Here is a 27,642-nt window from a genome sequence, read left to right as displayed (position 1 = left end):
TCTCTGTCTCTCCCTTCCATTCTGACCCCTCCACTACCCAAGCATTCATGCTATTGTTAGTCCAGTCCACTAGGGACCTGTTTTCATTGTATTACGTTAGTAATCAATAACCTATGTGTGTGTGTGTGTGTGTGTGTTTGCATTATGTTATTATTTAGTTAGTTAGTAAATAAATAATTAAGCCAATTTGTGTTTTACTGATTCATCAATAAGGTTAGGGTTCTTGCAGGTTCAAGGATTATGCGACGTTCAGAATGAGACTGATAAGAGGTAATTATTTAATAAGTGACTGTTATCGATACAGTGGGGGAAAAAAGTATTTAGTCAGCCACCAATTGTGCAAGTTCTCCCACTTAAAAAGATGAGAGAGGCCTGTAATTTTCATCATAGGTACACGTCAACTATGACAGACAAATTGAGAAAATAAAATCCAGAAAATCACATTGTAGGATTTTTAATGAATTTATTTGCAAATTACGGTGGAAAATAAGTATTTGGTCACCTACAAACAAGCAAGATTTCTGGCTCTCACAGACCTGTAACATCTTCTTTAAGAGGCTCCTCTGTCCTCCACTCGTTACCTGTATTAATGGCACCTGTTTGAACTTGTTATCAGTATAAAAGACACCTGTCCACAACCTCAAACAGTCACACTCCAAACTCCACTATGGCCAAGACCAAAGAGCTGTCAAAGGACACCAGAAACAAAATTGTAGACCTGCACCAGGCTGGGAAGACTGAATCTGCAATAGGTAAGCAGCTTGGTTTGAAGAAATCAACTGTGGGAGCAATTATTAGGAAATGGAAGACATACAAGACCACTGATAATCTCCCTCGATCTGGGGCTCCACGCAAGATCTCACCCCGTGGGGTCAAAATGATCACAAGAACGGTGAGCAAAAATCCCAGAACCACACGGGGGGACCTAGTGAATGACCTGCAGAGAGCTGGGACCAAAGTAACAAAGCCTACCATCAGTAACACACTACGCCGCCAGGGACTCAAATCCTGCAGTGCCAGACGTGTCCCCCTGCTTAAGCCAGTACATGTCCAGGCCCGTCTGAAGTTTGCTAGAGTGCATTTGGATGATCCAGAAGAGGATTGGGAGAATGTCATATGGTCAGATGAAACCAAAATAGAACTTTTTGGTAAAAACTCAACTCGTCGTGTTTGGAGGACAAAGAATGCTGAGTTGCATCCAAAGAACACCATACCTACTGTGAAGCATGGGGGTGGAAACATCATGCTTTGGGGCTGTTTTTCTGCAAAGGGACCAGGACGACTGATCCGTGTAAAGGAAAGAATGAATGGGGCCATGTATCGTGAGATTTTGAGTGAAAACCTCCTTCCATCAGCAAGGGCATTGAAGATGAAACGTGGCTGGGTCTTTCAGCATGACAATGATCCCAAACACACCGCCCGGGCAACGAAGGAGTGGCTTCGTAAGAAGCATTTCAAGGTCCTGGAGTGGCCTAGCCAGTCTCCAGATCTCAACCCCATAGAAAATATTTGGAGGGAGTTGAAAGTCTGTGTTGCCCAGTGACAGCCCCAAAACATCACTGCTCTAGAGGAGATCTGCATGGAGGAATGGGCCAAAATACCAGCAACAGTGTGTGAAAACCTTGTGAAGACTTACAGAAAACGTTTGACCTGTGTCATTGCCAACAAAGGGTATATAACAAAGTATTGAGAAACTTTTGTTATTGACCAAATACTTATTTCCACCATAATTTGCAAATAAATTCATAAAAAATCCTACAATGTGATTTTCTGGATTTTTTTTCCTCATTTTGTCTGTCATAGTTGACGTGTACCTATGATGAAAATTACAGGCATCTCTCATCTTTTTAAGTGGGAGAACTTGCACAATTGGTGGCTGACTAAATACTTTTTCCCCCCACTGTATATAACATATACAGTTGAAGTCGGAAGTTTACATTCACTTAGGTTGGAGTCATTAAAACTCGTTTTTCAACCACTCCACAAATGTCTTGATAACAAACTATAGTTTTGGCAAGTCGGTTAGGACATCTACTTTGTTCATTACACAAGTAATTTTTCCAGCAATTGTTTACAGACAGATTATTTCACTTATAATTCACTGTATCACAATTCCAGTGGGTCAGAAGTTTACATACACTAAGTTGACTGTGCCTTTAAACAGCTTGGAAAATTCCAGAAAATGATGTCATGGCTTTAGAAGCTTCTGATAGGCTAATTTACATTATTTGAGTCAACTGGAGGTGTACCTGTGGATGTATTTCAAGGCTTACCTTCAAAATCAGTGCCTCTTTGCTTGACATCATGGGAAAATCAAAATAAATCAGCCAAGACCTCAGAAAAAAATGTGTAGACCTCCACAGGTCTGGTTCATCCTTGGGAGCAATTTCCAAACACCTGAAGGTACCACGTTAATCTGTACAAACAATAGTACGCAAGTATAAACACCATGGGACCACGCAGCCATCATACCGCTCAGGAAGGAGATGCGTTCTGTCTCCTAGAGATGAACATACCTTGGTACGAAGAGTGCAAATCAATCCCAGAACAACAGCAAAGGACCTTGTGAAGATGCTGGAGGAAACAGGTACAAAAGTATCTATATCCACAGTAAAACGAGTCCTATATCAACATTACATGAAAGGCCGCTCAGCAAGGAAGAAGCCACTGCTCCAAAACCGCCATACAAAAACCAGACTACGGTGTGCAACTGCACATGGGGACAATGTGCTCTGGTCTGATGAAACAAAAATAGAACTGTTTGGCCGTAATGACCATCGTTATGTTTGGAGGAAAAAGGGAGGACTTGCAAGCCGAAGAACACCATCCCAACCGTGAAGCACGGGGTGGCAGAATCATAATGTGGGGGTGCTTTGCTGCAGGAGGGACTGGTGCACTTCATAAAATAGATGGCATCATGAGGAAAGAATATTATGTGGATATATTGAAGCAACATCTCAAGACATCAGTCAGGAAGTTAAAGCTTGGTCGCAAATGGGTCTTCCAAATGGACAATGACCTCCAGCATACTTCCAAAGTTGTGGCAAAATGGCTTAAGGACAACAAAGTCAAGGTATTGGAGTGGCCATCACAAAGCCCTGACCTCAATCCTATAGAAAATGTTTGGGCAGAACTGAAAAAGCGTGTGTGAGCAAGGAGGCAAACAAACCTGACTCAGTTCTTGCACATCTATCATTCCAGTGTTAATACTAATTGTAATTATTTTGCACTATAGCCTATTTATTGCCTTACCTCCATAACTTGCTACATTTGCACACACTGTATATATATGTATTTCTGTTGTATTTTTGACTTTGTTTTGTTTTACCCCATATGTAACTTTTTATCGCACTGCTTTGCTTTATCTTGGCCAGGTCGCAGTTGTAAATGAGAACTTGTTCTCAACTGGTTTACCTGGTTAAATAAAGGTGAAATAAAAATAATAAAAATAATAAAAAAAGTTACACCAGCTCTGTCAGGAGGAATGGGCCTAAATTCACCCAACTTATTGTGGGAAGCTTGTGGAAGGCTACCCGAAATGTTTGACCCAAGTTAAACAATTTAAAGGCAATGCTACCAAATACTAATTGAGTGTATGTAAACTTCTGACCCACTGGGAATGTGATGAAAGAAATAAAAGCTGAAATAAATAATTCTCTCTACAATTATTCTGATGTTTCACATTCTTAAAATAAAGTGGTGATCCTAACTGACCTAAGACAGGGAATTTTTATTAGGATTAAATGTCAGGAATTGTGAAAAACTGAGTTTAATTGTATTTGGCTAAGGTGTATGTAAACTTCCGACTTCAACTGTATATCTTCTAAGAGTTTAATTCGAGAGATGGTAACTCGTTAAACAACTTCTTCCGTGGTGCCCCAAATTCCTAATGAGTTAATTGTTAAATTATTAATTTAATCAAGTAACAATTAAACATAGATAGGTGATTCAATAAATAAGTCATACATTACAGTAAGTCACGTCACGACAATAGGCTCAATCTGGGTCCAGGAAACTTGCAATTAGGATTTATTCAATAGCACCCATAGAGTCATGTAGACCTCTGATCTATGTATAGGCACAAGCTTTCGAAAACATGCCCAGTAGTCAGTGCCACCTCTGCCTATACGCAGACTACGCACTGTGAGTAGGGCCCCGTGGCTGCTAGGGGGAACCGACCCCCAAAAATATACAAAATATATACAGTACCAGTCAAAGGTTTGGACACACCTACTCATTCAAGGGTTTTTCTTTATTTTTTACTATTTTCTACATTGTAGAATAATAGTGAAGACATCAAAACTATGAAATAACACATATGGAATCATGTAGTAACCAAAAAAGTGTTAAACAAATCAAAATGTATTTTATATTTGAGATTCTTCAAAGTAGCCACCCTTTGCCTTGATGACAGCTTTGCACACTCTTGGCATTCTCTCAACCAGCTTCATGAGGAATGCTTTTCCAACCGTCTTGAAGGAGTTCCCACATATGCTGAGCACTTGTTGGCTGCTTTTCCTTCACTCTGCCGTCCAACTCATCCCAAACCTTCTCAATTGGGTTTAGGTTGGGTGATTGTGGAGGCAGGATCATCTGATGCAGCACTCCATCACTCTCCTTGGTCAAATAGCCCTTACACAGCCTGGAGGTGTGTTTTGGGTCATTGTCCTGTTGAAAAACAAATGATAGTCCCACTAAGCGCAAACCAGAAGGGATGGCATATCACTGCAGAATGCTGTGGTAGCCATGCTGGTTAATTGAGCCTTGAATTCTAAATAAATCACAGACAGTGTCACCAGCAAAGCACCCCCACACCATCACACCTCCTCCTCCATGCTTCACGGTGGGAACCACACATGCGGAGATCATTTGTTCACCTACTCTGCGTCTCACAAAGACACGGCGGTTGGAAACAAAAATCTCAAATTTGGACTCATCAGACCAAAGGCCAGATTTCCACTGGTCTAATGTCCATTGCTCGTGTTTCTTGGTCCAAGCAAGTCTCTTCTTATTATTGGTGTCCTTTAGTAGTGGTTTCTTTGCAGCAATTCGACCATGAAGGCCTGATTCACGCAGTCTCCTCTGAACAGTTGATGTTGAGATGTGTCTGTTACTTGAACTCTGTGAAGCATTTATTTGGGCTGCAATCTGAAGTGCAGTTAACTCTAATGAACTTATCCTCTGCAGCATGAGAGCCAGTTTCATCATAGCGCTTGATGGTTTTTGTGACTGCACTTGAAGAAACTTTCAAAGTTCTTGACATTTTCCGTATTGACTGACCTTCAGGTCTTAAAGTAATGATGGACTGTCGTTTCTCTATGGACTTGGTATTTTACCAAATAGGGCTATCTTCTGTATACCACCCCTACCTTGTCACAACACAACTGATTGGCTCAAATGCATTAAGAAGGAAATAAATTCCACAAATTAACTTTTAACAAGGCACACCTGTTAATTGAAATGCATTCCAGGTGACAACCTCATGAAGTTGGTTGAGAGAATGCCAAGAGTGTGCAAAGCTGTCATCAAGGCAAATGGTGGCTACTTTGAAGAATCTCAAATATAAAATATATTTTGATTTGTTTAACACTTTTTTGGTTACTACATGATTCCATATGTGTTATTTCATAGTTCTGATGTCTTCACTATTATTCTACAATGTAGAAAATAGTAAAAATAAAGAAAAACCCTGGAATGAGTAGGTGTGTCCAAACCTTTGACTGGTACTGTATATTATGGAACAGCTACATGGATAGATGTCAGACATTGATTCTGGTAGTATTGGTAAGTATGGATAAATTCAGGGTGTCTAGCAGCTTGATCATCATGGTCATTTCTGGTAGTAAGTTTACAGGCATATCTTATGGTAAGTATAATTGAAACTTGTATCTCATTATTGTAAGTGGTGAAATAAGTATAGCTAGTTATAATTGTAATGGTTATAAGTGCTAGCTGTGCCACTAGAGATTCTGGTTCGAATCCAGGCTCTGTCGTAGCCGGCTGCGACCGGGAGACCCATGGGGCGGCGCACAATTGGCCCAGGGTAGGGGAGGGAATGGCCGGCAGGGATGTAGCTCAGTTGGTAGAGCATGGTGTTTGCAATGCCAGGGTTGTGGGTTTGATTCCCATGGGGGGCCAGTATGAAAAAAAAAAAAAAAATGTATGCACTCACTAACTGTAAGTCGCTTTGGATAAGAGTGTCTGCTAAATGACTAAAAATGTAATGTCAGTCACTGACAGCCACTCAATTAGTCCATGTCAGCATTTTTTTTTATTGCTTGGTACGGTAGTCTAGCCAGCTATCGAAACCTTTTAGTAATCATCACCAAATTACCGACCAGTGCTCGCAGGGCATGCACCCAGGGACCCTGACCTCCAGGGGGCCCCCATTGATATCTCACTCAGATACTCATTTTGTGATGGGGTGGAGAGAACAGTTTTCAGTTTCAAAGGTAATATCCTGCCATTCTACACATTTTGCCATGAGGTGGAAAGACAATTTTGCAGTTGTAAAGCTAATTTCCTGCAATTCTATACATTGTGCCATGACTTATGCCATGTCCACATGTGTAGAATTGCAGGAATTTGCAGGAATTGCAAAGAAAAAGTATCCACAGCCAAGAGGGGCGGGGGCACTAAAATGTTTTGCCCGCGAGGTGGGAGGTACCCCCCAAACAAATCTACACTACAGTGATTTTATTGTGATGTCACACACACACACTGTGTCACTCACAGCTCTCGATCTCCAGGGTGCAGTTCTGCTCATCCAGTGGGTATCTACGCAAGTCCATCATGCAAGCTGCAGTAGTAGTGATCCTGAGAGAGAGAGGGGGAGAGAGATAAAAAGAGAGAGAGATAAAGAGAGAGGGAGGGGGAGAGAGATAAAGAGTGAGGGGGGTAGGAATGTCGAGAGAGAGAGAGAGAGAGAGAGAGAGAGAGAGAGAGAGAGAGAGAGAGAGAGAGAGAGAGAGAGAGAGAGAGAGAGAGAGAGAGAGAGAGAGAGAGAGAGAGAGAGAGAGAGAGAGAGAGAGAGAGAGAGAGAGAGAGAGAGAGAGAGAGAGAGAGAGAGAGAGAGAGAGAGAGAGAGAGAGAGAGAGAGAGAGAGAGAGAGAGGGGTGGGGGAAGGTAGAGATTATATCATTAGCATATACTGTATCTAGCACAGAAATTAGAAATATACCCCCACATCCCATAGGACTACTATCTCACTAACCCTTACCATTATATACAGATGTAGGATCTTAATTTGATCAACCAGTTGCAGCAGAACTTTCCTGCAGTACACTTGTAGTGTATTTGAGGTTTAAAAAGGCTTCTGAAGTTTGCAATTTCCACTTGATTTTCCCTTACGAAAAATGTATAAATCCCTACAAAAATGTTCATTAATTATAATCCACATAATAACTCACATTTCCTGTTGCTGCAGGATTATTTTCCTGCTGTAGCAAACTGGCTCAAATTAAGATGCTACATCTGTATGTCTTTATAAGTGTAGAGCATATAGTATACAATATGTGTGAACACATTATATCATAAACCAGGAGTAGTACGGTATGGTCAGGAACACTTGAGAAACAAGAGTCAAATATGAGACCTACAGTACCAGTCAAAAGTTGGGACTCACCTACTCATTCAAGGGTTTTTCTTTATTTTTAATATTTTCTACATTGTAGAATAATAGTGAAGACATAACTATGAAATAACACATATGGAATCATGTAGTAACCAAAAAAGTGTTAAACAAATCAAAATATATTTGAGATTTGAGATTCTTGAAATAGCCACCCTTTTCCTTGATGACAGCTTTGCGCACTCTTGGCATTCTCTCAACCAGCTTCACCTGGAATTCTTTTCCAACAGCCTTGAAGGAGTTCCCACATATGCTTAGTACTTGTTGGCTGCTTTTCCTTCACACTGCCGTCCGACTCATCCCAAACCATCTCAATTGGGTTGAGGTCGGGGGATTGTGGAGGCCAGGTCATCTGATGCAGCACTCCATCACTCTCCTTCTTAGTAAAATAGCCCTTACACAGCCTGGAGGTGTGAGTGGCGCAGTGGTCTCAGGCACTGCATCGCAGTGCTAGCTGTGCCACTAGAGATCCTGGTTCGAATCCAGGCTCTGTCGTAGCCGGCCGCGACCGGGAGAAACATGGGGCAGCGCACAATTGCCCAGCGTCGTCCAGGGTAGGGGAGGGAATGGCCGGCAGGGATGTAGCAATGCCAGGGTTGTGGGTTCGATTCCCACGGGGGGCCAGTATGAAAAATTAAAAAAGAATGTATGCACTCACTAACTGTAAGTCGCTCTGGATATGAGCGTCTGCTAAATGACTAAAATGTAATTGTCCTGTTGAAAAACAAATGATAGTCCCACTAAGCCCAAACCAGATGGGATGGCGTATTGCTGCAGAATGCTGTGTTAGCCATGCTGGTTAAGTGTGCCTTGAATTCTAAATAAATCAGCAAAGCACCATAACACCTCTTCCTCCATGCTTTACGGTGGGAACTACACATGTGGAGATCATCTGTTCACACACACCGCGTCTCACAAAGACACAGCGGTTCGAACCAAAAATCTCCAATTTGGACTCCAGACCAAAGGACACATTTCCACTGGTCTAATGTCCATTGCTCATGTTTCTTGGCCCAAGCAGGTCTATTATTATTATTGGTGTCCTTTAGTAGTGGTTTCTTTGCAGCAATTCGACCATGAAGGCCTGATTCACACAGTCCCCTCTGAACAGTTGATGTTGAGATGTGTCTGTGACTTGTGGTCCTCTGTAGCTCAGCTGGTAGAGCACGGCGCTTGTAACGCCAAGGTAGTGGGTTCGATCCCCGGGACCACCCATACACAAAAAATGTATGCACGCATGACTGTAAGTCGCTTTGGATAAAAGCGTCTGCTAAATGGCATATTATATTATTACTTGAACTCTGTGAAGCATTTTTTTGGGCTGCAATTTCTGAGGCTGGTAACTCTAATTAACTTATCCTCTGCAGCAGAGGTAACTCTGGGTCTACCAAATAGGGCTATTTCTTTCCCATATTTGCCTTAATACTGCTTAAATAATTACTGTGCACTCCCTCTTTAAAATGCTCTATGTTCTATCTTAATTACCACTATGATTAATTAAGAATTAACACCAAAATAATCCAGGCCATCGGCAGACTTCTTTGCTTTGAGGTGTCATTTGAAAGAGCACACTTCAATTTGACGATTGCAGATTGAATTTGTGAGTGCTTTCATTCTTGTAGTATTGATTAAAACCCAAAATTTTCCCAAACAGTGAGATGGCTGTGCTTATGTATTCACACCGTTTACTTGGTCTCTGACAGAAATGGGTCAATCAAGGTTGTGGCCACATTTTATTACAGGCTGCTTGCCGAGGGGTTGGCTGGCCATTGGGGGGGGGGGGGGGGGTCAGAGTCGCCATCTCTTCTGGAGTTCTCACTGCTCACAAACCACATACGATAAGAATAAGTCAATTTAATATTGGTTTTAATGTAAACCGCTGATGTTGAGTAAAATATTACTTTAGATAGTGTGGTGGTGTCACTGTTCATAAATAACATTAGATGTTCAGAGAAGTCCATTTGTTTATACAACATATGTACTGTACAGTGGAGGACCATGTGTTTGATGTATTTGATACAATTCCACTGATTCCGCTCCAGTCATTACCACAAGTCCGTTCTCCCCAATTAAGGTACCACCAACCTCCTGTGGTACATTTACATTTACGTCATTTAGCAGACGCTCTTATCCAGAGCGACTTACAAATTACTGTACAACTAACATGTTTGCTCAGTGGTTTATCATTGTGAACAAGGAACCATTACTGTAAAGTGTCTGTGTCCATTTTCCACTGCATAACTTCTGTTTAAAATGAGAGGAGACCTGAGACAAAAAAAGAGCGTGCAGACACACACACACACACACACACACACACACACACACACACACACACACACACAGTGAGACTGCCAGTATGTGAGTAATAGCCAGCAATGAATTCACCTAACCCAACCTCAGCCCTCTAGCTGTTTGAGACATTTCTAGGGATCCTCTGCTGTTTCCCCATTACCCTCTAGTTTCTCCTGCCGCAAAATGTCAAGCATCGCTGAGCGCCTAAAACTCACTCAAGCTGCCACTTGTTTATTTTGGGTGAAGAACTTATTGCCAAAACCTGGAAAGCATAGCAGTACATGCTACATTTTGAATCCACCCCTAGCCCCTGTTGGATAGTTATCTCCACTATTGCCTATCAGAGGGCAAGGCTGAGCTATAACCATACTGTTTAGTATACCAATCCAATCCTTTCCGATCCAGATGTAGTGCCAAGGGGCTAGAGGCTAGGGATCGATTTGGAATGTATTATTAGAATCATGCAGGTAAAGGGCATCCCAAAGTCCAGTGGCAGTCTGCAGTGCATTTGTCCTGGTCTTCGTCCAATCCAAGAGCCCTGCCCTGTAAAAGCTAATCTCACTGGCCCATAGCCACTTTCTTCACCAAGTAATAGCGAGTGTCCAGTGAGACCAATATCTGTCAATTTCAGCCGCAACGATGTTGTGAACTAAAAAGCCCTGGCCATAATTTTTCATACACTGCAGCTGAATATTCTGTGACTGTGGACCATGTCTCGGACACACCAAATGCATTAGGGAAGTCTGGATGAATTATAAAGCAAGTGCAGAGATGGGGTAAAAATAGAGCAACGTAGGGTGTACCCTACCCTTCCAGCAGAGAGCTCGGAGAGCTATAAGCACTAAACCCACTCCCAATTACCCTGGTGTTTAACATCCCCTCCCCATCAGATCAATACAGATCAAACACACATCAGGAACAGAGGTGGGCTTTGCATCCGTGATGGTAATGAGTGTCATGATTGATAGGTGATAGATGTTGCGGGTGTGACTGACTGCAGCATTAGTATTGGTTTGTGTTTTCTGAGATGGCTCACTGCTAGGCAAATCCCCTCCTTATCTTAGCTCATTGGTCACCATAGCAACACCCACCCGTAGTATGCGCTCCAGCAGGTATATCTCACTGGTCATCCCCAAAGCCAACACCTCCTTTGGCCGCCATTCCTTCCAGTTCTCTGCTGCCAATGACTGGAACGAACTGCAAAAATCTCTGAAGCTGGAGACTCTTATCTCCCTCACTAACTTTAAGCATCAGTTGTCAGAGCACCTTACCGATCACTGCACCTGTACACAGCCCATCTGAAATTAGCCCACCCAACTACCTCATCCCGATATTGTTATTTATTTTGCTCATTTGCACCCCAGTATCTCTATTTGCACATCATCTCTTGCACATCTATCATTCCAGTGTTAATACTAATTGTAATTATTTTGCACTATGGCCTATTTATTGCCTTACCTCCATAACTTGCTACATTTGCACACACTGTATATATATTTTCTGTTGTATTTTTGACTTTATGTTTTGTTTTACCCCATATGTAACTCTGTGTTGTTGTTTTTATCACACTGCTTTGCTTTATCTTGGCCAGGTCGCAGTTGTAAATGAGAACTTGTTCTCAACTGGCTTACCTGGTGAAATAAAGATGAAATAAAATAAAAATGTCTAATGCAGTTGGCGAGAGTAATGTGAGAGGAATCCTAACTCATATTGGAGAAGTGATGCTATTGAAATGTGTTGCAGTTACACTAGTTTAGTGGTTATAAGATTTTCATTTAATTTGATTTAACCAGGATAGTCCACTCAGTAACAATTGATACTGTTTTCTAGGGGAAGATTAAGGTAAAACATGCTCAAACCTATTGTCTTATTGTGTTTTTTTTTACTGAAAAAGGGTGCTAGCTAGAGAGCTGATCTGTTAAATAACGTGTCAAATTTGACTGAGCATAAAGCTTTTTGTTACATGACTGCTATACTTCATGAAATGTTAATCACACATACACTCTCTTTTCCTTCACATGCTGAAGCACCGGGAATAGAGGTGGCAGTGCTGCCTAAAAATGAGTAATTACCAGATATGAACGTGATGCTAGATTTGATTAAAGATTTAATAAAAAATACGTTGCAATATTCAATCAATCTTCATTGAGCATAACTAATAGGCCTACTGTTCGATAGCGTGTGCAGTGACCATTCAGACTGGCCACATGCATATGGGTGGTTACTATAAACACATGAAGGTAACAGCAGACATGTGTACACTACAGTAACTGGTGAGGTCATTCCAGGCAGCCTAAATATAGCTGGCTCACTGTAGACAGCAGGCAGCAGCACACTGGCTGAAGAAGTTTGTTAGTCTGCGGGGAATAATAATTCTGCAGCGTTCGAGTGTGAAACTGTGAGAATTGTGTGTGAGGAGCGAAAGGAGAAAAGTTGTCACAATAACATGCAAGTTATTTCTGGATGCTCTTGTGAGGGAGGCAGGGAGAGAAGAAGGGAGGAAGACGGAGGGGCAGAGTGGTATTCACATTATACAGAGAGATACATCAGAGCAGGGGAAACACTGACACTGACACATAGCCACATGAATTACATGCTTATGGTGCAGAGTAACGATCTGTTAGTGCAATCTAGTATGACATAGCCGTGGTTCAGGACATTAGTAAATTAGCAATGTTGTTTGGGTAATTTTGTTTATTTTTTAGGTCTTATTGTACTCAGTACTACCCAATTTATTTATCTATTTTGTATTTTCCATTTGTTTTGTTATGTGGCTAATTCCTAAAGAGGATGCTCCTCTCGTGGTCATGCCATATGCTTATAGGGGTTTTGGCTGGGCACTTGAGGGGTGGCAGCATTGAAACAGGTTCATGGGACAGTCCCGATTTCTTACCTGGACCACACCAATCGGCGGTTGAAGGTGTGTTTTAGGATGCTAAAGGAGCGTTACAGTTACAGGGGTGGTATGCTAGTATCAGGGACAACACCCCCTTCTGGGATGGGGGGAGGCTTTCGTGGGAGCGATATTGGAAGACAATTGGAGGTTTACTTAGAGTTTGTTGCAGCTGCAGTATGTTTAGCAGTGCATATAGTACCAGTCAAAAGTTTGGACACACCTACTCATTCAAGGGTTTTTCTTTATTTTTACAATTTTTTACATTGTATAATAATAGTGAAGACATCAAAACTATGAAATGACACATATGGAATCATGTAGTAACCAAAAAAGTGTTAAACAAATCAAAATATATTTTATATTTGAGAATCTTCAAATAGCCACCCTTTGCCTTGATGACAGCTTTGCACACTCTTTGCATTCTCTCAACCAGCTTCACCTGGAATGCTTTTCCAACTGTCTTGAAGGAGTTCCCACATATGCTGAGCACTTGTTGGCTGCTTTTCCTTCACTCTGCGGTCCGACTCATCCCAAACCATCTCAGTTGGGTTGAGGTCAGGGGATTGTGGAGGCCAGGTCATCTGATGCAGCACTCCATCACTCTCCTTCTTGGTAAAATAGCCCTTACACAGCCTGGAGGTGTGTTTGGTCATTGTCCTGTTGAAAAACAAATAATAGTCCCACTAAGCCCAAACCAGATGGGATGGCGTATATCGCTGTAGAATGCTGTGGCAGCCATGCTGGTTAATCACAGACAGTGTCACCAGCAAAGCACCCCCACACCATAACACCTCCTCCTCAATGCTTTATGGTGGGAAATACACATGCGGAGATCATCCGTTCACCCACACCGCGTCTCACAAAGACACAGCGGTTGGAACCAAAAATCTCAAATTTGGACTCCAGACCAAAGGACAAATTTCAATTTCTCGTGTTTTTTGGCCCACGCAGGTCTCTTCTTATTATTGGTGTCCTTTAGTAGTGATTTCTTTGCAGCAACTCGACCATGAAGGCCTGATTCACACGGTCTCCTCTGAACAGTTGATGTTGAGATGTGTCTGTTACTTGAACTCTGTGAAGCATTTACAGTGGGGAAAAAAAGTATTTAGTCAGCCACCAATTGTGCAAGTTCTCCCACTTAAAAAGATGAGAGAGGCTTGTAATTTTCATCATAGGTACACGTCAACTATGACAGACAAATTGAGGAAAAAAAATCCAGAAAATCACATTGTAGGGTGTCTAGCAGCTTGATCATCATGGTCATTTCTGGTAGTAAGTTTACAGGCATAACTTATGGTAAGTATTACTGAAACTTGTATCTCATTATTGTAAGTGGTGAAATAAGTATAACTAGTTATAATTGTAATGGCTTAGCAGATAATAAGAAAAGGACGATCAGTTTTTATCTTGATAAAAGAGTATATAATATCTATTGTTAACAGGAAACTCACTCTACAATTACAGATGAGGTTGTATGGAAAAAGGACTGGGAGGGAGACATATATTTCTGTCATGGGCAAAGAAACTCAAAAGGGGTGATGATATTAATTAATAACAATTTCGAATCCGAATGTGCAAACAGATCCGAAAGGAAGGTGGATCATTTTAAATATGCTATAGGACGATAAACACATTTGGCTAATGAATCTATATGGACCAAATAATGATGATCCACACTTCTTCTAAATTATATATACTGTACTAATCTATTGAGCTCACAAGCAACCAATTACTCTATTATTATAGCAGGTGATTATAATATAGTTTTAAGTACCCCAACGGATCGTAAAGGAAATCACACTACAAACTACCACCCTCATGCACTTAGGGAAATTACGAATATTATGGACACATTAGAACTAGTGGATATATCGAGGCTTAAAAATCCAGATTTAGTGAGATATACATGGAGGAGGCTTAATCAAACAATTTAGGTCAAAAGAGTTCATATTAACAAAGGAAATAGAAGAAATAACAGTACAGATGGATAGCAATAAAAGCTGTACCAGAGGCACAGAATAAGTTAGAGGAAAAACAAAAAGAAATTGAGGAACTTATTCGGGAACGATCAAGTATAATGTATTATAAAAATAAAGCGAATTGGATGGAAAATTGTGAAAAATGCACCAAATTATTTTTGAATTTTCAACACAGAAATGCTACCAAAAATAATTTACAGAAACTTGTTACAGATGACGGAGTCATCCATGATTCACCAAATTATATTATGAAAGAGGAAGCAAAGTACTTTAAGCATATGTTCTATTTTCAGTCTCCTCCATTTCCACTAGCTGAAGTTAACTGTAAGGAATTTGTTCATAATAATAGTGTAAAATGAACACCTGTACAGAAAGACTTGTGTGAGGGCCAAATTGTAGAGGAGCAACTTCTTGATGCAATTAAAGCCTTTAGGTCTGGGAAAACTCCAGGGCTGGATGGCATAGCAGTTGAGGTATATGAAACCTTTTTTTATCTACTCAAGGATCCACTATTAGCATGTTTTAACCATTCCTATAAAAACTGTAAACTGTCAGGTACTCAGCAAGAAGGTTTGATTTCAATATTACTGAACCAGGACCCAGTTGGTAAGTATAAAGATCCAGCCTATCTATCTAAAAAAATGTAGGCCCCTTACACTTCAGTGTTGTGATGCAAAAATCCTAGCAAAATGCACAGAATTAAGCACATAGAATTAAAAAGGTGTTATCGGATATTATTCATCCTGATCAGACAGGTTTTTTTTACATAGAAGATACATTGGAGATAATATAAGACAAGTACTTGAAACAATAGAACACTATGAAAAATCTAGGAAACCAGGTCTGGTATTCATAGCAGATTTTGAAAAGGCTTTTGACAAAGTATGACTAGAATTTATATATAAATGCCTGGACTATTTTAATTTTGGAGAACCTCTTATAAAATGGGTTAAAGTTATGTATAGTAACCCCAGGTGTAAAATAATAAATAATGGCTACTTCTCAGAAAGTATTAAACTGTCAAGAGGAGTAAAACAAGGTTGTTCACTGTCATCATATCTATTTATTATGGTCATCGAAATGTTAGCTATTAAAATCAGATCCAACAATAATATAGAAGAGCTAGAAATCCAGAGCTTAAAAACAAAGGTATCATTGTATTCTGATGACTCAAATTTCCTCTTAAATCCACAATCTGGATCCCTGCACAGCCTCATAGAGGATCTAGATAATCTTTCTAACCTCTCTGGATTACAACCAAACTATGTGTACCATATTATGTATTGGATCACAAAAAAATACAACTTTTACATTACCATGTAGTTTACCAATAAAATGGTCTGACGGTGAAGTGGACATACTCGGTATTCATATCCCTAAAGAAATAAATGAACTTACTACAACAAATTTTAACAGAACGTTAGCAAAAATAGATAAGATCTTGCTACCATGGAAAGGTAAATACCTGTCTATTTGTGGAGAAATCACCCTGATTAATGATTTAGTCATATCCCAGTTGACCTATTTACTTATGGCCCTGCCTACGCCGATTTGAGTAAAAAATATTTCACTTCATTTGGAATGAGTGTCAGACGAAATAAAAAAGTGCTTGTTTATATAATGAATAGTTCGGGGGGCTAAAATTATTAAATATTAAAGCATTAAACCTCTCACTAAAAGCATCTGTCACACAAAAGTTATACTTAAACCCGAACTGGTTCTCCAATAGATTAGTAAGAATGGCTCATCCCTTTTTCCCTTTATCCAGATTACAACCTCTCACTTTCAGTTAATTGAAAATGGAACCTTTTTCTAAATATTGCCATACAAAGCTGGTTGCAATTCCAGTTTCATCCTCCAGAAAAGACAGAACAAATATTATAACAAATAATATGGTTAAATTAAAATACTAATTGATTACAAAAACATTATTTATGGAGGAAAAAACTAAAAAAGGAATTATCTTCGTTAATGATATTATGAATAAGAAAGGTGGAGTTATGTCACACGTGCATATAACAAACATATATGGAAATGTTTGCTCTATCCAAAATTACAACCAACTGATTGCAGCATTACCACAACAAATGGATGAGGCAAGTGGAAGGGGGAGAAGGTAGGGAACTTGTTTGTTTGCCCATTATTAAAAACCAAAATTGTTTTATTTGAGGACCAAAATGTTGACCGCGGCGCCATACAGGTTGCAAAATAGTTGGGAAGAGATGTGCCGATTCCGTGGCACATGGTTTATGAACTCATATGCAAAACAACGCTTGACTCAAAACATAGTTTTTAAATTAAAATTACTATACAAAATTCTTGCCACAAACAGAATGTTATGTACCTGTATATGGGGCATACAGTGGGGAAAAAAAGTATTTAGTCAGCCACCAATTGTGCAAGTTCTCCCACTTAAAAAGATGAGAGAGGCCTGTAATTTTCATCATAGGTACACGTCAACTATGACAGACAAATTGAGAAAAAAATATCCAGAAAATCACATTGTAGGATTTTTAATGAATTTATTTGCAAATTATGGTGGAAAATAAGTATCTGGTCACCTACAAACAAGCAAGATTTCTGGCTCTCACAGACCTGTAACTTCTTCTTTAAGAGGCTCTTCTGTCCTCCACTCGTTACCTGTATTAATGGCACCTGTTTGAACTTGTTATCAGTATAAAAGACACCTGTCCACAACCTCAAACAGTCACACTCCAAACTCCACTATGGCCAAGACCAAAGAGCTGTCAAAGGACACCAGAAACAAAATTGTATACCTGCACCAGGTAAGCAGCTTGGTTTGAAGAAATCAACTGTGGGAGCAATTATTAGGAAATGGAAGACATACAAGACCACTGATAATCTCCCTCGATCTGGGGCTCCACGCAAGATCTCACCCCGTGGGCTCAAAATGATCACAAGAACGGTGAGCAAAAATCCCAGAACCACACGGGGGGACCTAGTGAATGACCTGCAGAGAGCTGGGACCAAAGTAACAAAGCCTACCATCAGTAACACACTACGCCGCCAGGGACTCAAATCCTGCAGTGCTAGACGTGTCCCCCTGCTTAAGCCAGTACATGTCCAGGCCCGTCTGAAGTTTGCTAGAGTGCATTTGGATGATCCAGAAGAGGATTGGGAGAATGTCATATGGTCAGATGAAACCAAAATATTACTTTTTGGTAAAAACTCAACTCGTCGTGTTTGGAGGACAAAGAATACTGAGTTGCATCCAAAGAACACCATACCTACTGTGAAGCATGGGGGTGGAAACATCAAGCTTTGGGGCTGTTTTTCTGCAAAGGGACCAGGACGACTGATCCGTGTACAGGAAAGAATGAATGGGGCCATGTATCGTGAGATTTTGAGTGAAAACCTCCTTCCATCAGCAAGGGCATTGAAGATGAAACGTGGCTGGGTCTTTCAGCATGACAATGATCCCAAACACACCGCCCGGGCAACGAAGGAGTGGCTTCGTAAGAAGCATTTCAAGTTCCTGGAGTGGCCTAGTCAGTCTCCAGATCTCAACCCAATGGAAAATCTTTGGAGGGAGTTGAAAGTCCAGGTTGCCCAGCGACAGCCCCAAAACATCACTGCTCTAGAGGAGATCTGCATGGAGGAATGGGCCAAAATACCAGCAACAGTGTGTGAAAACCTTGTGAAGACTTACAGAAAACGTTTGACCTGTGTCATTGCCAACAAAGGGTATATAACAAAGTATTGAGAAACTTTTGTTATTGACCAAATACTTATTTTCCACCATAATTTGCAAATAAATTCATTAAAAATCCTACAATGTGATTTTCTGGAAAAAAATCTCATTTTGTCTGTCATAGTTGACGTGTACCTATGGTGAAAATTACAGGCCTCTCTCATCTTTTTAAGTGGGAGAACTTGCACAATTGGTGGCTGACTAAATACTTTTTTTCCCCACTGTACAACCATCTCAGCACTGCAGATTTTGCTACGAAGAAGAATCAATAGATCACTTATTTAGGTTTTTTCCCTTGAAGTCGGAAGTTTACATACACTTAGGTTGGAGTCATTAAAACCAGTTTTTCAACCACTCCACAAATGTCTTGTTAACAAACTATAGTTTTGGCAAGTCAGATAGGACATGTACTTTGTGCATGACACAAGTAATTTTTCCAGCAATTGTTTACAGACAGATTATTTAATTTATAATTCACTGTATCACAATTCCAGTGGGTCAGAAGTTTACATACACTAAGTTGACTGTGCCTTTAAACAGCTTGGAAAATTCCAGAAAATGATGTCATGGCTTTAGAAGCTTCTGATAGACTAATTTACATTATTTGAGTCAATTGGAGGTGTACCTGTGGATGTATTTCAAGGCCTACCTTCAAACTCAGTGCCTCTTTGCTTGACATCATGGGAAAATCAAAAGAAATCAGCCAAGACCTCAGAAAAAAAATTGTAGACCTCAACAAGTCTGGTTCATCCTTGGGAGCAATTTCCAAACGCCTGAAGGTACCACGTTCATCTGTACAAACAATAGTACGCAACTATAAACACCATGGGACCACACAGCCATCATACCACTCAGGAAGGAGACGCGTTCTGTCTCCTAGAGATGAACGTACTTTGGTGCGAAAAGTACAAATCAATCCCAGAACAACAGCAAAGGACATTGTGAAGATGCTGGAGGAAACAGGTACAAAAGTATCTATATCCACAGTAAAACGAGTCCAATATCAACATAACCTGAAAGGTCGCTCAGCAAGGAAGAAGCCACTGCTCCAAAACCGGCATAAAAAAGCCAGACTACGGTTTGCAGCTGCACATGGGGACAAAGATCGTACTTTTTGGAGAAATGTCCTCTGGTCTGATGAAACAAAAATAGAACTGTTTGGCCATAATGACCATCGTTATGTTTGGAGGAAAAAGGGGGTAGGCTTGCAAGCCGAAGAACACCATCCCAACGGTGAAGCACGGGGGTGGCAGCATCATGCTGTGGGTGTGCTTTGCTGCAGGAGGGACTGGTGCACTTCACAAAATAGATGGCATCATGAGGAAGGAAGATTATGTGGATATATTGAAGCAACATCTCAAGACATCAGTCAGGAAGTTAAAGCTTGGTCGCAAATGGGTCTTCCAAATGGACAATGACCCCAAGCATACTTCCAAAGTTGTGGCAAAATGGCTTAAGAACAACAAAGTCAAGGTATTGGAGTGGCCATCACAAAGCCCTGACCTCAAGCCTATAGAAAATGTGTGGGCAGAACTGAAAAAGCGTGTGCGAGCAAGGAGGCCTACAAACCTGACTCAGTTACACCAGCTCTGTCAAGAGTAATGGGCCTAAATTCACCCAACTTATTGTGGGAAGCTTGTGGAAGGCTACCCGAAACGTTTGACCTAAGTTAAACAATTTAAAGGCAATGCTACCAAATACTAATTTAGTGTATGTAAACTTCTGACCCACTGGGAATGTGATGAAATAATAAAAGCTGAAATAAATCATTCTCTCTACAATTATTCTGACATTTCACATTCTTAAAATAAAGTGGTGATCCTAACTGACCTAAGACAGGGAATTTGTACTAGGATTAAATGTCAGGAATTGTGAAAAACTGAGTTACAAATGTATTTGGCTAAGGTGTATGTAAACTTCCGACTTCAACTGTAGCTTCTTTCTGGTCACAGGTTCAGGAATTACTGAAAATTCACAACATTTATTTAAAATGTACCCTAAATAGCACTGTTGGGAGATTTGGAAAACCATATACAGCACAGTTGAAAAAAATACGGTACATGAAAATCACAAGAGGGCGGTTTACCGAGATAGGTGGGATGGACTGAGCGTAGCTGAGGGGTGGGTTTAAAATGTTCTATAATAGTTGTGACTGAAAACACGATTTATAATGTATAAGTACTATCTATCTAGATGTAATGTATATCAAAACATGAAATTACTTTACTCTTCCTATGTAACTACTCTAAAAAATATATATAAATAAAAAGTGCTATGTATGTAAAATGTGTGTAGAATATACATTTAACAACAAAAGAAAATGCTGTAAAAACAAAGTAAAAAATAAAAAATATGTGTAATGCTCGACAATGTGTCATAGAAATTATGTAGTCATGGTCCATAATATCCTAGCATTACATGACTACACGTCAAAGAAAATGACAGTCATGGCTTAGGATATTTACGTATAAAGTGTCTTAGGAAATGACAGAGCCATACCAAAGATATATTGTTTATTGTTTACAAACAAAAGTATTATGGCAGTGGTCAGGGTCATGGGGAGAACTCTGATGCTGAAACATTATTAGTTACTGTAACTCTAAACTGGTACCAACACGGGATCTACACTTCAGTCCAGTACCACTGGATAACTGGATGCACTGGGCACCATTTACCTTTAGAGAGACAAAATAGATGTGGACTGGAGATAATATGAGAGGCGAGCGGAGCAGGTTTTCCTGGTAGTGCTCCTGGGGAGAGCAGCGTATGGATGGGGCAGACTGGAGCTGCCGGCGCCAGCAGGGTGAATCACCTGATCCTCCTGAGAGGCATGGCTATCGCTAATGAATCTCTCCACAGGCCCGTGCCAGCCAGCACCCAGGCCACTGCTGCTCACCCAACAGGCAGACAACTCAACTCAAACCAAGCTAATGTGGTTTTCTACAGTAGGCTAGCTTGAAATGTCAATTAAAAGGATTTGTTAAAGGTACACTCAGCAATAAGACGTCATCATACACAGCGGGGCTACTTCCTGCTTACAGACGTCAACAACAACAGAATATAAATCTGCCAAGACTACCAGTATGAGTGCATGCCCAAACTGGGAAGAGCCAATAGTGGCAATCTGTCCTGCTGTGTAGGATGATGTCATGTTGCTGAGTCTACCTTTAAATGTGCCCTTCAAAGGACTAAGGAAGGCTGAAGGTGAGTTGAGTGTTTGCCTATAGACAGAGATGGTGTGTATTGAATTTGAATTCAGTCCATTCATGGGGTGAATTGGAATTCAATGTGAAAACAAAGCGGTTGCATAAACATTGCTATGGCAGCTTTGAATCCGGTCCTAAATGTTACCTTGTTTTTATTGGCATACATGTTCATGCCAGTAAACAATCAGGAGCATGCTGTTCAGCCACCTGATACACAAAACCAAATCCTTTGGTGTCAACTGAAACAACAACAAATGGTCTTAAATTTGCCTTGCCACCAAATGATACTACAGACACTACACCTATACACCAAAAATAACCCCTCAGATTTATAATGGGCACAGCCAATATGTATGTAGCCTAAACCAATACTTAATCAAATTATACATCTAAGACCATCTTTTCCACCACCACACCAGGTTAACCACACGCACGACTCCCCCTCAGCCCTAATTAACCTAACAAGTCACATGGATGTGAAGAAAACACTGCAGTGCCCTCAGAAAGATATGAACCACACAAACTGCCCTAATCTAGACATCGAGTGCAGTCACAACAACTCATGCTAACGTAGCTAATGGGCTTGATTGCCTGGTTGTCATTAGCTTCCGCCGTGATTATTGTGGTGATCTGAGTCAGATTATTGTGGTGATGTCATCTTGCCTGGATCTTCGACACAGATGTTATCTCCCAGAACTACCAGCTAGCCTTTAACTCAGCCAGTTAATTAACTATGGCAGAGGGTGACTAACTCCTGTCCTCGAGGGCCTCAGTGTCCGCTGGTTTTCCTTTCTCCCTCGCACTTAATTGATCAATTAATGTCAGTGATTGGCTAGAGCAGGATTACTTTAATCCAACCCTGATGGTCCGGGGTACTGCTGGATAACGAAAACAAAACAACACCAATAATGCCTTCCCAAACAAACTACACCTTTTGGCTAGAACAAACCCCCTAAAAAGAGCAGGTTTGACACATCCACATCCATCTTCAGCACAGGCATGATTACAAGATATGCCACCCAACTGAAGTAATAAACATGTTTTGGATCTTCCCTACCAACCCTACAGTTCTGCCTCGTAGCTCAAAAAAAGGATATCTAACTAGAAAAACTGTCAAGTCATCATTCCCCTCCACCAAAGCGCTGAATCCCTCTGATCTCCACTGCATTATTGACAGTGGCTGCCCTTCAGTTCCCTTCGTTAGCCCGGCGCGGCTGGCTTCAGCACGACTCAGCACTGCAGAGGCGAGGAGGGAAGCATGTAGGGGAGCATGTAGTGTACGAGGCTACGCTGCTGCTGTGCTCCGGACTGCAGGGGAGCACGGCTCCATAAATAATTCACCACCTGGGTCTTCCTCTCAGAGGCAGAGGAGAAAGCGCAATGGCTGTTTGAGAGGGCTTTGAGGAATGGAGGGTTTCCTTGCCTATGTTTTTGCAGTAGAGTTGCAGCACCCACACACTAAGAGATGATGTGTAAGAGCTACGGTTGCATGTTTTTCAACCAGCCACCCGTCACATACAGACACTAAGACAAAGACACACACACCTGAAACAAAAACGCTGACACAGGAGCCCAAGAACACATAATGCTGATACACTCACCTGAGGCCGTAGAGCACAGTTCCGTCAGGATGGAGTCGGATCATTCTGTTCTTCACTGTGACCCCGTGCACAAAGGACTTCTTATCGTTGATGAAGTAGGTGTCAGGGACCCAGAGCGAGTCGGCCACCCTGTTGTCCAGTGTCAGGTTGAGGGGAATCCCTGTGTAGGACAAGCGCTTGTCCCTCCAGGACTGCTGGAAGTACATGGTGATGGTGTAATCCTAGGGGGGTGGAAGAAGAGGAAGGGGTGGGATGATTAGGCACACAATAGGAAAGTACTTGGTGTATAGTGTTTGTGGGAGGGATTGGCTCTCTGTTGTTGGAGTGTTCACAATGTGCCTATTGGCTGTGGCACTCTGTGGGTGTGTACAGTGCATACAGAAAGTATTCAGACCCCTTGACTTTTTCCACATTTTGTTACGTTACAACCTTATTCTAAAATTGATTAAATTGTTTTTTCCCCTCATCAATCTACACACAATAACCCCATAATGACAAAGCAAAAACTGGTTTTTAGAAACAGGCTATGTGTACACTGCCCACAAAATAAGGTGGAAACTGAGCTGCACTTCCTAACCTCCTGCCAAATGTATGACCATATTAGAGACACATGTTTCCCTCAGATTACACAGACCCACAAAGAATTAAAAAACAAATCCAATTTTGATAAACTCCCATATCTATTGTATGAAATACCACAGTGTGCAATCACAGCAGCAATATTTGTGACCTGTTGCCAAAAGAAAAGGGCAACCAGTGAAAAACAAACACCATTGTAAATACAACCCATATTTATGTTTATTTATTTTCCCTTTTGTACTTTAACTATTTGCACATCGTTACAACACTGTATACAGTGCATTCGGAAAGTATTAAGACCCCTTCACTTTTTTTTTGTTACGTTACAGCCTTATTCTAAAAATGATTAAATTGTTTTTTTCCCTCATCAATCCACACACAATACCCCATAATGACAAAGTAAAAACAGGTTTTTTGAAATTTTGGCAAATGTATTAAAAATAAAAAACGAAAATATTCATTTACATAAGTATTCAGACCCTTTACTCAGTACTTTGTTGAAGCACCTTTGGCAGCGATTAAATAGAGTCTTCTTGGGTATGACTCTACAAGCTTGGCACACCAGTATTTGGGGAGTTTCTCCCATTCTTCTCTTTAGATTCTCTCAAGCTCTGTCAGGTTGGATGAGGAACGTCGCTTCACAGCTATTTTCAGGTCTCTCCTGAGATGTTCGATCGGGTTCAAGTTCGGGCTCTGGATGGGCCACTCAAGGACATTCAGAGACTTGTCCCGAAGCCACTCCTGCTTTGTCTTGGCTGTGTGCTTAGGGTTTTTGTGCTGTTCGCCCCAGTCTGAGGTCCTGAGCGCTCTGGAGCAGGTTTTCATCAAGGATCTCTCTGTACTTTGCTCCGTTCATCTTTCCCTCAATCCTGACTAGTCTCCCAGTCCCTGCTGCTGAAAAACATCCCCACAACATGATGCTGCCACCACCATGCTTCACCGTAGGGATGGTGCCAGGTTTCTTCCAGACGTGACGCTTGGCATTTAGGCCAAAGAGTTCAATCTTGGTTTCATCAGACCAGACAATCTTGTTTCTCATGGTCTGAGAGTCCTTTAGGTGCCTTTTGGCACTCCAAGCAGACTGTCATGTGCCTTTTACTTAAGAGTTGTTTCCGTCTGGCCACTCTACCATAAAGGCATGATTGGTGGAGTGCTGCAGAGATGGTTGTCCTTCTGGAAGGTTCTCCCATCTCCACAGAGGAACTCTGGAGCTCTGTCAGAGTGACCATCGGGTTCTTGGTAACCTCCCTGACCAAGGCCCTTCTCCCCCGATTGCTAAGTTTGGCCGGGCAGCCAGCTCTAGGAAGAGTCTTGGTGGTTCCAAACGTCTTCCATTTAAGAATGATGGAGGCCACTGTATTCTTGGGGTCCTTCAATGTTGCAGACATTTTTTGGTACCCTTCCCCAGATCTGTGCCTCGACACAATCCTGCTCTACGGACAATTCCTTTGACCTCTTGCCTTGGTTTTTGCTCTGACATGCACTGTCAACTGTTGGACCTTATATAGACAGGTGTGTGCCTTTCCAAATCATGTCCAATCAATTGAATTTACCACAGGTGGACTCCAATCAAGTTGTAGAAACATCTCAAGGATGATCAATGGAAACAGGATGCACCTGAGCTCAATTTCGAGTCTCATAGCAAAGGGTCTGAATACTTATGTAAATAAGGTATTTCTGTTTTTTAATTTTAATACATTTGCAAAAATTTCTACAAACCTGTTTTCGCTTTGTTATTATGGGATATTGTGTGTAGATTTAAAAGAAAACCCCAATTTTAAAATAAGGCTGTAACGTAACAAAATGTGTAAAAAGTCAAGGGGTCTGAATACTTTCTGAATGCACTGTATGTCCTTTGTCTGTGTGTTGTCTGATTGGGTTGTCTGTGTGTGTATGTGTGTGACTACCTGCATGAGTGTTTGGCTTAAGAGTATGACTAAATGTGTATGTGTGAGTGTGTTACCAATGCTCCAGACTGAGTCTCTGCTGTCAGTCGGGGTTGCACTGCAGTCTCTCACACAGTGTGCACCTTCTTTTTAAAAATGGCAACCACAGACTCTGCAATAAGGCCACATACTGCTGAGGTGGATTATGTTGTGTAACGTCAGTTCTTATTAAGCGCAGCAAACAGTCGACTCTCGCTCGCTGCACTTGGCTCCTCTGCTCCTTGGAGAGGCTGAGCAGCTACAGTCCTTTACCTCCATCACCTGCTCCACGGTCACTCCTGTCACGCCATCCATCCAGTCCTGCCCTCAAACTCTCCCCTTTCTCTCTACCCTTGTGTCAGCACCCCAAACGTCAATCCGACTTCACTTTGAACCTTTGCCTCTTTCACCTGTTTACTCTGTTCTGTTGTTCTCTCGGTTTACATTTATACTTGAGGGATGCATGAAGGCTTTATAACAGCTACATGCACGGGCATCATGCTTAATGCCGTCATGAGCTATTGTTGTGACTATCAATGGCTAAGTTTGAACGTTCAGTCAGGTTTCGAGCTAGTTTGGATAAGTCAGTGGAAAGTTACCGATGAGAGAGAAGAAGGATGATGTGTCAATAAACCTGAGGTGCAACGTGAAGGGCTAACATTTTGGCTCTGCCATAAACACACTGTCCGATATCAAAGGGTAACCTTCCTTGCATATCGAGTGGTGTGTATCACAGTGTGAGAGAGGGAGAGGAGGGTGTGGAATAACAATAACAGAACTGATCATTAGGCGACAGAGACGGTTGCCAAGGTGCACAAGGTCCTCAAGATCACTCAAGGTCGTTGAGAAAATGACGTGCCAGCAACAGCAAAACAGCTTAATGAGAAAGACCTTAACTGTGTTTGTTGTAATTTGGTACTGCGTTGATATAAAAAATGGTGTGCCAGATTTACCCAGCATTTGCACCAGTGTGAAATTCCAGAGGGAGTAACATATAGAGAGGAACAAAAAGTAAAAGATACTGTGGGAAAGAGAAGAGAAAACTAACATGACGGTACATTTTAATCCCCATGTCTCATTTCAAAGTTCTTTGTTATATACAGTATACATTAAATGCCATTGCCTTTGAAGAAAATAATAGTAACACTTTAATCTGGCAGGCTTGAATACTTTATCTATGTTCATTTAGCTCTCTCTTTAGATCTTTTATCGAAGGTCAAGTGAGGTGTTCCCCAGGGCTCTGTTCTGGGCCCGTCTTTAAATTTGGCTCTTTTTGAGCTGCTGCTGCGGTTTGATCTTAGTGACAGCACTGCGGCATCTTTTCCCAATCTGAAGACTTGCGGTTGACGGGACAGCAGGAACAAGGCCAACCAAAAACAAAGGATAAACAATGAATGGAGTTCATTTATATCAGCCATCCAAAAAGTCTTGCAGGCATTTTGATGAAAAGCACTTCAAAATGCTTCACTTAACTGCTGGTAACATTCTCTGAGGGCTGGCAGGGGAGAGTTGCATCACTCGGGTTTCTATCAATCTAATCTGGGTTGCAAAGCTGCAGTTAAGATTCCACTCACAGCGTTCAAGCTTTCCAGCATTCGTTGCAGTTTGCAAAGATGCTTATATAGGCATTTCAGAACATGCTTCAGGGAAATAAACTTTCTGGGAAAAAAGCTTATTGGAGTTACATATTCACATTTTATTTTCTTATTCACAGATGAAGGAACAATTTGTTGGTTATTCATGGACAAACTAAATGTTTTACAATGCGAACACACTAAATAATGTGTCTGCTTTAAAGCATGCCTACTGCTTGGCCTTAGAC

General features: G+C 41.2%; 1 protein-coding gene across 2 annotated transcripts in view; it reads right to left on the bottom strand.

The window, feature by feature from the left end:
* Positions 1-27,642, bottom strand: part of LOC311102297 (gamma-aminobutyric acid receptor subunit beta-1-like) — a gene marked incomplete at both ends in the record, with an annotated part of 57,326 nt that overhangs the window by 13,924 nt on the left and 15,760 nt on the right. For both annotated transcript variants that reach the window (XM_084143597.1, XM_084143598.1), the window contains 2 exons: positions 6,734-6,816; positions 23,317-23,537. In XM_084143597.1, coding sequence (XP_083999723.1) covers positions 6,734-6,816; positions 23,317-23,537 — 304 coding nt within the window. The remainder of the gene's footprint in view (positions 1-6,733; positions 6,817-23,316; positions 23,538-27,642) is intronic.

This window comes from Coregonus lavaretus (assembly GCF_964263955.1).
Source record: "Coregonus lavaretus genome assembly, chromosome: 27".
Classification (NCBI taxonomy): Eukaryota; Metazoa; Chordata; class Actinopteri; order Salmoniformes; family Salmonidae; genus Coregonus; species Coregonus lavaretus.
The sequence above is the reverse complement of the archived record's forward strand: the minus strand, read 5'-3'. Positions and strand labels throughout refer to the sequence as shown.